The following is an 11,691-nucleotide window of genomic DNA, read 5'->3' on the forward strand; positions in this document are numbered from 1 at the left end:
TTTATTGCTTGAGAAGATTTGAATTATTTTGCTGCGTGAAGTGTTATATCAATTGTCACCAATGATCTCTGATTGCATAGATGTATTGTATTCATTAGGGCAATGTACTTATGATAGAAAACGAAACTGCCGTGAATAGTTACTGAAATGATTCTCTCTTGCCTATATAAATATTATTTTTGAAATGATATATGATTATCAAAAGGAAGCTGTTTATCTTGTAATGTATTTCAATATGCTAATGTACAATGTACAGTAATCCCTTAAAATGTATGGCTTTGCTACTGCTTAAAATACGGGGTAAAATAAAGAGGGCAAGATAATTTCTAAATGAAACCATTTATAGTTTCGCTTGTATGTTAGTATATACTGTAATATAATTCATTTTGACTAGTTTATTGACTACATCGATGATATCGATAGGAAAGTGCCTAAGCGTTTCAATGAATTTGATTTGTTAGTTGTGATTATAATTGGATGCCTTATTGTATTTCCAATCTTATTGCGAGATAGAGCTATTCAAGGAAAACCATGCCAAATTGTGTACGCTAACACTTCATTTTCTTGTTTCTTATTAAGAATCGATTAACAAAGTAAATTTAAACTTAATTCTATCTATTTCATTCAAATCGTTGTACCGGATGAAAATAGACTATTCAGTTACTGGTAAAGATTTACATTTCGTATTTTAAGATGTTAGGGTTAGTCTTGCGCTTATTAATCTATGCTATGTTAAAAATTATAGTGGAAATGTTAAAAATGATTTGATCATGTGCATTTATATCATGACTAGTTTGCAATCGATATTGAACGATTAAGTTACTATGCAAGAGGACAAGAGGATAGTATTAATCACTTGCAATAGGGGTAAAGTCATCGTTATTCTATTCTATTCAGACTTACTGCAGTCTTGCCATAATGAGGTATTAGCCTTGCTTTTAAGTAGTCGACATTGGTCAAGCATTTGTTTATCTTTGACGACTTGAGGATGATTTTCTCCGTAGAGGTAGCATAAACTATCGAATGATTTTTGATAGAATTCGATAGCTTGAGTGTAGTTAGACTGCTTACGATAGATTGTTGCTATATTTCGGTAGGATTGCGCAGTACTCGGATGGTTATTACCAGTTGTTGCTAGCCGAATCTTGAGCGATTTCTTATACATGGATACAGCGTCGTCATACTTGCCTTGATTATCATAAACACTCCCAATGTTGTCATATAACTTAGCGGCCTTCGGATGATTGTCACCAAGTTCTTCTTGTATAATCTTAAGTGATTTGTTATACTTTAATAGAGCGTCATCATGCTTGCCTTGATTATGATAGACACTTGCAATGTTGTTATATGTCGCAGCAATACTTGGATGATTTTTACCAAATGTTGTCCAGCTAGCATAGAGTGATTTCTTAAGCATTAATAGAGCTTTATCATACTTGTCTTGGTTATAATAGACACCACCAATGTTGTTATATAATGTAGCAACACCTGCATCATTCTCGCCTTTAATTCTCGATCGCTTCTTCAATGATTTTTTATACGTGCCTAAAGCCTCACGGTACTTGCCTAGATTAGTGTACATAACGCCAATGTTATTGTAGGAGTCACTAACATCGATATTTTCGCCTCTTGACGATTTTAATTTCAAATCAAGAGAATCTTTAAAACCTTTCAAGGCGCCTTTACAATCACCATCAAGTCGTTTAATGTTACTCCGCCTATCCCAGTATATTGTAGTCTTCGCTTCGTCTTGTAGTTGTTTAGCTAATTTCTCTGCTTCACTAACTCATTTTGGGGCTTTTAACCGTTCATATTCTCTAAAACAATCAGCCATTTCCGGATAAACATGATATTTAAGTTGATAAACATCATAGTTACCTTGGGGTATCGATTCTATTTGAGTAATCACTTTTTCATAATAATCAAGCGCTGACTTGTAACAGCGATGATTTTGATATTTCTGACCCTGTTTGTGAAGTGTTTCGACTTCATCAGGAATAGTCTTAGTAGACTGATTATTCATTTTTTTAGTTTTGAAGAAGAACCAAGAGATGGGATGGAATAAAATAGATTTGTATGCTCTTCTCAATGTATTTGCCAAATTTGGATAACTATACGAATGACTGTTGTAATAAATCAGCGAAAACCTGCAAAATAGCTGTCTTTAACGTTCAATCGATATCTCAGGTCTATTTCAGTTAAGAATGCTGCTAAATCTATAAAATTCGATACATCCTTAACCAAATGACGATCATTAATTATTTTTCTATATCATTGTAGCGCAACCCCAAATACAGCTTGGATCATGATTGTAAGACTGTACGAGAGCAGTAGTACTCGTTTCCTGGATTATCTTATTTTGAAGATATCTATTTGTGGCAGAAGTTTACACAAGTATCGCCCTTATACTAACTCATAGCTTAGAATAACGCTAGCAGAAGTCGACGCAACGTCTAGTATAAATCAATGCAAAAAATACACAAAATACAAGCATAACTCGAATAATATTATAAACTTGTAAAATAAACTATAGGTAGGCAATAATCAGCATAGTTAATACATATAGCTTGGATCATGATTGTAAGACTGTACGAGAGCAGTAGTACTCGTTTCCTGGATTATCTGATTTTGAAGATATCTATTTGTAGTAGAAGTTTACATAAGTATCGCCCTTATACTAACTCATAGCTTAGAATAACGCTAGCAGAAGTCGACGCAACGTCTAGTATAAATCAATACAAAAAATCCACAAAATACAAGTATAACTCGAATAATATTATAAACTTGTAAAATAAACTATAGGTAGGCAATAATCAGCATAGTTAATACATATAGCTTGGATCATGATTGTAAGACTGTACGAGAGCAGTAGTACTCGTTTCCTAGATTGTCTGATTTTGAGATATCTACAGTATTTGTAGCAGAAGTTTACATAAGTATCGCCCTTATACTAACTCATAGCTTAGAATAACGCTAGCAGAAGTCGACGCAACGTCTAGTATAAATCAATACAAAAAATCCACAAAATACAAGTATAACTCGAATAATATTATAAACTTGTGAAATAAACTATAGGTAGGCAATAATCAGCATAGTTAATACATATAGCTTGGATCATGATTGTAAGACTGTACGAGAGCAGTAGTACTCGTTTCCTGGATTATCTGATTTTGAGATATCTATTTGTAGCAGAAGTTTACATAAGTATCGCCCTTATACTAACTCATAGCTTAGAATAACACTAGCAGAAGTCGACGCAACGTCTAGTATAAATCAATACAAAAAATCCACAAAATACAAGTATAACTCGAATAATATTATAAACTTGTAAAATAAACTATAGGTAGGCAATAATCAGCATAGTTAATACATATAGCTTGGATCATGATTGTAAGACTGTACGAGAGCAGTAGTACTCGTTTCCTGGATTGTCTGATTTTGAGATATCTATTTGTAGCAGAAGTTTACATAAGTATCGCCCTTATACTAACTCATAGCTTAGAATAACGCTAGCAGAAGTCGACGCAACGTCTAGTATAAATCAATGCAAAAAATCCACAAAATACAAGTATAACTCGAATAATATTATAAACTTGTAAAATAAACTATAGGTAGGCAATAATCAGCATAGTTAATACATATAGCTTGGATCACGATTGTAAGACTGTACGAGGGCAGTAGTACTCGTTTCCTGGATTATCTGATTTTGAGATATCTATTTGTAGCAGAGGTTTACAGCTTAGCTTGAATCATGATTGTAAGACTGTACGAGAGCAGTAGTACTAGTTTCCTGGATTGTCTGATTTTGAGATATCTATTTGTAGCATAGGTTTACAGCTTAGCTTGGATCACGATTGTAAGACTGTACGAGAGCAGTAGTACTCATTTCCTAGATTGTCTGATTTTGAGATATCTATTTGTAGCAGAAGTTTACATAAGTATTGCCCTTATACTAACTCATAGCTTAGAATAACACTAGCAGAAGTCGACGCGACGTCTAGTATAAGTCAATGCAAAAAATCCACAAAATACAAGTATAACTCGAATAATATTATAAACTTGTAAAATAAACTATAGGTAGGCAATAATCAGCATAGTTAATACATATAGCTTGGATCATGATTGTAAGACTGTACGAGAGCAGTAGTACTCGTTTCCTGGATTGTCTGATTTTGAGATATCTATTTGTAGCAGAAGTTTACATAAGTATCGCCCTTATACTAACTCATAGCTTAGAATAACGCTAGCAGAAGTCGACGCGACGTCTAGTAAAAATCAATACAAAAATGCACAAAATACAAGCATAACTCGAATAATATTATAAACTTGTGAAATAAACTATAGGTAGGCAATAATCAGCATAGTTAATACATATAGCTTGGATCATGATTGTAAGACTGTACGAGAGCAGTAGTACTCGTTTCCTGGATTGTCTGATTTTGAGATATCTATTTGTAGCAGAAGTTTACATAAGTATTGCCCTTATACTAACTCATAGCTTAACATAACACTAGCAGAAGTCGACGCAACGTCTAGTATAAATCAATGCAAAAAATCCACAAAATACAAGCATAACTCGAATAATATTATAAACTTGTGAAATAAACTATAGGTAGGCATTAATCAGCATAGATCTTTAATCAAGTTGCCCGTAACTACACACTCACACTACACAACGTATAGCGCATAACCATGTACCATTATGAATTTCGTTATAATTTCTATATTAATTAATTAGGGTTCATGTTTGAAAATTGATTGTACTATAATGGGATAAACTAACGTAATGGAATGTAGAATTTTAACGACAAACTGCTACTTTAATTAAGATTTCATTTAATAATAGTCGTTTATTATAATGGCAACGGGCGGCTTTTAAGCAAGTAATATCACTGTTGATTATTAGGTATTAAAACTACTAGATATACACTCATAGTATACTAGTGATTTCAATAACAGTACTTATTCTTCATTAAATAAAATACGACATTCAATTACCCACTGATATAGCGCTAAATCAAATAATTATACCTTACTTGCATCATTATGGCATAGCACATTTTTTATTTATTTCATGATATTTATATGGCAACGTAGCTATCTCTTAAGTTCTACATTTCAGTCATATCTATTGAAAATTTGATATACACGTATACATGCCTATGCAGTAAACAAATATTAGATACCCACAGCAACATGCCAACATCGTTGTATTCCATTTTATTTTACTCACCGTATTTATTTGTTCATCTTGTATTTTCATGAAACATCCAATCGCGAGCTGACCTCCATTTAAACTATTTTCATTATGCTGTAAAATTGTAGTGTCTTAGATACGTAACATGTAACTTGTACTGTAATTTGTACGATGTTGGTAATATGTTATATGTTATAGAATGTAGTAATACATACAGTATACAGTATAACTTAATATTGTAATCACAGCCCTATGCATTGGTATAAATACTCGATCATCCTAAGAATATTATTCAATTCACTTTACGTCACGTCTTGATACTAACTATTACACGTTAGTCAAGCTTGTAACAAGCGTACTATCGCTTAAATAAAACTCCTTCAAAACACACACTCAACTACTATCTTCCTATCTATCTCCACGCTCTTCACTACTATTAACGTATCATGGCTACCCCAGATCCGCCTGCAGAGTTAGCCACAATGCATCAGAAGATAGATAATCGCCCTCGTCCTCGTTCTCCAATCGTGTAATACAAACAAAAAATTAATACATGTCTTAAATAGTATTTAGCAACGACTAGCTACAAAAATATTACAATCAACCACTTGTTGGTTTTGTATAGGCAGCATTAGAGTTTAGGTCATCATCCCAGCTTTGATATAGAAATTTTGTTTCTTATTCGACCAATCCACGATTAGGATATTTGGTATATTATTTTAAATTCTGCATTTTACGGCTACAATTAAAGCGTGTGCTTACAAGTAATTACATAATTTCATTACCAGCAAATATATTATCATAATGTAATAGGAGATGCAGATCGAAAGGCAAAAATGCATCAAATCGATTGTTAATATTTGATAAGATGCATAAGCTGTTTATTTCCACCGAATAAAGCAGTAGACAGTTACTAGCTTTTATTGCTCTCCATAATTGTACAGAAATAAACTATTTCGTGTTCACTAGCATTAACCAATCAATAGTTATAATTAATCCATAACTTGTACTTAAGAAATACAATGGCATCTATGTGAAGGAATAAACACGCATGAAAAACCGATTGAGCAGTCTTCAAATTGCGATAAAATTTTTTGACTGGGATCGGTATACACAGTTATACAAATATTGGATGGGTAAAACTAATTATTATACAATCATCTAGCACTGCAGAGCAAATAATAAAAACTTACTTGCAATAGGTTTAATTTTGACGTTACAATTCTTTGAAAACCGCCACGATTGAGTAATTTCTTACCTTCACAATGTAGAAGTACATTTTAAGAACATTGCTGTATTACAAAGACTGACAATTTCATCTATGTATATCTAAATATCAATAAAGATATTACACTGGCCTTCTATATCAGCCATCAGGTTTTTATACTTGAAAAAAATTATGTAAACAAGCACTAGGTATAGATACGGGTACAATAATGCCTTGCTGTTAGGTATTAATCTAATTTCAGTTTTATTCATATTAATAAATTTACATTTTATAATATCTTTGTAGTGATGCACTGATATTCGATTATACGGATCGCTATATTTGATGTAGTTAGGTTACTTTGAACAGATATTACCGTGCAGCTAATATCAGATGATTGTTAACTACTAGTATATTAGAAATTGTTGATGATGACTTATAGTAGCTAGTTGACTAATTATGGTACAAGATGTATGTAGCTAGAAACACTGTAGTTGTTAAGATGCCCTTCGGAGAAAGGGGCTAGACGTTACTAGAAGAGTAGCGGCATCTTAAGTAATAGCAGTAAAACTACAGTTGTAAGGTTATCTTATTTCTGTTCTTCTGTAATGTTATAATTGACTAGGTCCGAAGGAAAAAGAATAAGAAGAAATAATGCGCGACTGATGGAATGTTAATGTTTTATGATTTCAACGTGGCAAGACGAAAAGTTTGCATAGATCTTGACTTCCGATTTATATTCCAACTTGATTCAAGCAAATTTACTATAAACATACGATGAAATGTTATCTATTTCTAATCTTTAGGCCATTTTGATCAATCAATCAATGCTGTTATATGAGCCGACAACACTCGTATGATTTTCACTAAGTATTTCTAGAGTAGTATTGAGTGATTTGTTAGAAATTGAGAGAGCTTCATCATACTTGCTTTGATTATAATAGACACCGCCAATGTTGTTATACTCGTATGAATCGGTAACACAAGGATGATTGTCTCCAAGTGTAGTCAGTGTAGTATTAAGTGATTTGCTAAGTAGCATTGGATTAAAAAATAAAATAATACTTTCTATATTAACAGTAAATTAAACTACCAATAATTGAAGCTTTAACAAAATAAATTACGGGGAAAACACTACTTTATTATAACTTTAACAACAATCTTAGCAAAACTTCTATGAATAACAAAATACGAGCAGAACTACTTCCTCAACCAACCAAACTATCAATTATTGAGGTAAATCAAGATCATCCTAGACTTTTCTTGTCTTCTCTAACTTCAACTGCTCTCAATTACCGTACTACGCCACCTTTTTATATGCTACGAAGAGCAGTTGGTGTTAGACTATTCAACTATGATTCTACAGAACTCCAAATTAAAATAGCAATCAAACACACATGATAAGATAAATTACACCCTAGATTCCCGTTGTAGTGTATTTAGAATATACTGTAACTATATTCTACTCTTAAATATGTCTATAGACATGTTGTATTGCTCTTATATTTAGACAGATCTACAGTCCTCTTACTCTACATTCATATATAGACTACTGTATTTAGTTATTACGGTACTCGCTGTTTTCTACAATCATCTGCTATTTTGTAACCTGTTATGGTATATGTTGTATCTAATTCCACAATCCTATTCTCTGCATGTGCTTTATCTTTAAAACTATAAATACCGGCGATTTCTACCTCAGAGTTCATTAGCCTCTCAGTTGGTCTTCTAGTTAGTCTCACAGTCTAATACTTTTACTCGTTACTCACGACAGCTTGCACGCTGATCTACCGTAACTACCTCACTGTACTTCACATTACTAACCTACAATAAAAGCATAACTTTTATAAACCCTTTGTTGTAATAATTGTAAATGGCGACTAAATCTCAATCCTCTGAGATATCGAACCCTCCATCACACCCGCAAACTACTAAATTAATACTAAGTATAATTTAGCTTAAAACTGTACATTTCTACAGTATACACTAAGAAAAAATAATAATCCCAGATCAAATGTTTTGGGTACATACAGTATGAAATTACCAAGTAACATCAACTTCTACTGTAATTAATGATCAAAATTTAGCACACATATATTCTATTAGCTAAATACATCGCTTGAATTACAAGATCATAATATCTGATTTTTAACAAAAATTATGCAACGGATTATCTTAACTTCTAACCCGAATAAATCAGTCGGGTTTACAATATACTAAGATACTAAGTAAAAGCTACCATTATAATTAACCAAATAAGTTATATTATTTTTAAAGCTAGAATACTTATCACGATACAAAAACTAAGCTAGAATAATTACAATACAAGAAGTTCAAGGAAAATTATAAAAATTAGTCTTCATTGCAGTTATACATTGGTAGAACATCATCATACTTGCCTTGATTATTATCGATATCACTAATGTTGCTATATGACATACCAATATTCGCATAATTATCACCAAGTGTTTCTAGTGTAATCTTGAGTGATTTGATATACATTGATAGAGCGTCGTCATGTTTGCCTTGATTTGAATTTGCCGTAATTATGTAATTACATTTACCAATTTTATATACATAGCAATAAGAGTTCCATATTTTTCAGCAAGTCTTCAAATATAATGTCCACTTTTTAAGTGAGAGTCTCACTCAGCTTTCTCACACAAAGGGAACTAAGCGTCTTATACAATTCATGCCATTGCCTTATTTACTTCTTGATCGCTACTTTATTATTACCTGATTTGTTTGCTAGCTAATTTTCTTATTTCAATTATTTAAAAAACGAACTTTCTACATTTACTTATATAAGGCTACTTACTCCACGAACATAAGCGACAAAAAAGGAAAATTGTAGTGGTAAAAACCGGTAGGAGTGTTAAACATATATCATCGATTGAGAGATGCTACCCAATTTTGATCGTAGTTTTATGTAGGTAGCGTTGGAATAGGAAAATAAGTAGAATTAAAGCTTCAATAAAGCTCCGCCATTACTCTTTAATATCTAGTCGTATATAGCTAAAAAAAATCATTGTTTCCTATCTTTATATAAGCTTTATGAACTGCAGCTTTCTCAATATAAAAATAGAAAAAAATTTTTTAGTACATTATCAAATAAAGCCCTCAAAATAAAGTTTATTCCCAATGCGAATATTCAAAGACTTTCAAACATGGATTGATAGCTAGGAAGTGAGCTAACAGCTTTATCAACTCTAGCACAAATATTACACGTTTACTGAATGATCCATCCTAAATTTTGCTATTCATGTGCTTATATTACCATATTACCACGTTGTAATTAATTATTGAAACAGCCTGCTAAATACTGCCCCATTATTATTACTGAATAGCTAAAGTTAGGCGGGAAGTAAAGGAAAATTCATAACCCTGTTATAGTAAAAGCATCATTTTAAGTATCACTTTATTTTTTTAACATTAATAGAATGGCTGCAAGGTACGTTGTTATGTCACAAACCAGCTTCGTGACAAGGATAACGTAAAACAAATCTCTAAATTACTATAGTCTTCCGGAATTCAGTATCCCTTAACTACCTCACAAGGATTTAGACGCCTTTGATTCTACGTTAAACTCAACTAGACAATTGAGAACTACTTTATTCAAGTATCTGACGGGCTTATATACCCTTCTACAGCAGCTAACATTCACGAGTTATCTTATAAAAATACTTAGGTGAGAACATCTACTAACTAATTTTTCTCAGTCGGACTACAATATGTCCATTCACAGAATCATTTCAGTACACATTACAGCACAGCATTAAATTTACTGTAACACATTTATAATTAGAGTAATTCCTACTCTAAGTAGCTAGTTGTAATATATTATCACTATATTATATTAATCAAATTTAGATGGCTATTTCTTCACGGTAGTTCATACCGTGACATGTTAGTACCACGCATACAATATTTTTTGTAATTCTAGGTCAGTTTACACAAAAATTTTTACGTATCATCTCATATGTACGGTTAAAACTATAGATTGCTTTAGTGAACTTTTGCTCTATAGTAGATTTACAGAATGTACATCAGAATGCCAATTCCTGATTTACGATGATTCTGCAGATAGATTCTTTGCTTTCTTTAACAATTTTTTTCCAAAGCTTTGAACACCTCGAACTGAACTATTTTTGAGTAGTTGGCAAAACACTGGTAAATCATTTCCATGGCGATTTTTAAATAAAATATCGTATAATTTATGTGCCTTGTCTTCCTCGTGAATTCTACTATTTATCATTTCCACTTCTCTCGAGCTTAAAACGTGCTTTAATTTTAAAGGAACTAATACTTCATCAACAGGAACAATTCGAATAAATTCCTCGCCATAGACGGTTAATGCTTGTTGCGCCTGCGACGTCGATATTAATTCTTCTTCTTCTTTCAGACCTAGGTCAGCATAGCGTTAATGAAGAAAATAAAATAAAATACTGATATAATCTAACACTTATTCTATAAAATGCTTGCAAATATATAATAGGCAGCATGGCTAGGATAACAGACTAAAGTACTATCGAGAAAGGTGTTTACATTTATAAGCGCTAGCAATCTAAAATGTCGGAAATGAATACATTAATCTCATCGATTGAGAATTTATAGTTATTATTTCTGTCATTCTAAAAGTACGATAGATTTTCACAGACTAATATTATGATAACATTTGAGGTAATATCATTTAGAAAATTATGACTCTTTTTACTCACCTGATGAACTTGCTAATTCTTCCGTCTCATTAAGCATCCAATCATGTACTGATTTTGATCTAAAATATTTATTACATTGACTAGAAAGGATTATATCTAGACTGTGGGTTAAATAACAAATTATTTCTGTCATTTTATCGCATTTAACACATTTGACAAAGAATTGACTTTGAGCTGACTTGAACTTTGGCATTCTCTCATAAACTGTCTCGTTTAAATTATTTTTAATATCCTGCTTGATATTAGATCGATCTTCTATTTTCTTGTTATCTTGGTCAAACCCTACGGCCTTAGGATAAGGTATATATATATCGGAAGACTATATTTAGAAAGAAAAACAAGATACGGCGTTAATGAAGACTGCACAAGTGCTATCGAATCATCGAGACTTATTGTATGAATACTTCTGGATAAAAAGATCAATACATCTTCAGTTTCACATTTTAAGAAATTATACAGAAGATAGACCACACGATGCAGTAGCATTAAATATAAATCTTTAAATTTAATTTATTTATACATCTGGTATTTGTCATGCTATATTAATACACAGTGTAAGATAACATCCG

General features: G+C 32.0%; 2 protein-coding genes across 2 annotated transcripts in view; both read right to left on the minus strand.

The window, feature by feature from the left end:
• Positions 1–889: 889 nt before the first annotated feature.
• TRIADDRAFT_34198 (uncharacterized protein) lies at positions 890–1,597 on the minus strand (the record flags this gene model as incomplete). The annotated part of the gene is made up of 1 exon (XM_002118416.1): positions 890–1,597. A coding segment is annotated over one exon (708 nt), but the record flags the coding sequence as incomplete, so codon positions are not given.
• Positions 1,598–10,470: 8,873 nt separating this feature from the next.
• The window catches only part of TRIADDRAFT_62488 (uncharacterized protein), a gene marked incomplete at both ends in the record, with an annotated part of 2,094 nt that continues 873 nt past the window's right edge, over positions 10,471–11,691 (minus strand). Inside the window, 3 exons of the mRNA XM_002118417.1 lie at positions 10,471–10,808; positions 11,123–11,181; positions 11,302–11,404. Of these exons, the coding sequence (XP_002118453.1) occupies positions 10,471–10,808; positions 11,123–11,181; positions 11,302–11,404 (500 nt within the window). The remainder of the gene's footprint in view (positions 10,809–11,122; positions 11,182–11,301; positions 11,405–11,691) is intronic.

The sequence above is a fragment of the Trichoplax adhaerens genome, genomic scaffold (genome assembly GCF_000150275.1).
Source record: "Trichoplax adhaerens TRIADscaffold_82 genomic scaffold, whole genome shotgun sequence".
Taxonomy (NCBI): domain Eukaryota; kingdom Metazoa; phylum Placozoa; class Uniplacotomia; order Trichoplacea; family Trichoplacidae; genus Trichoplax; species Trichoplax adhaerens.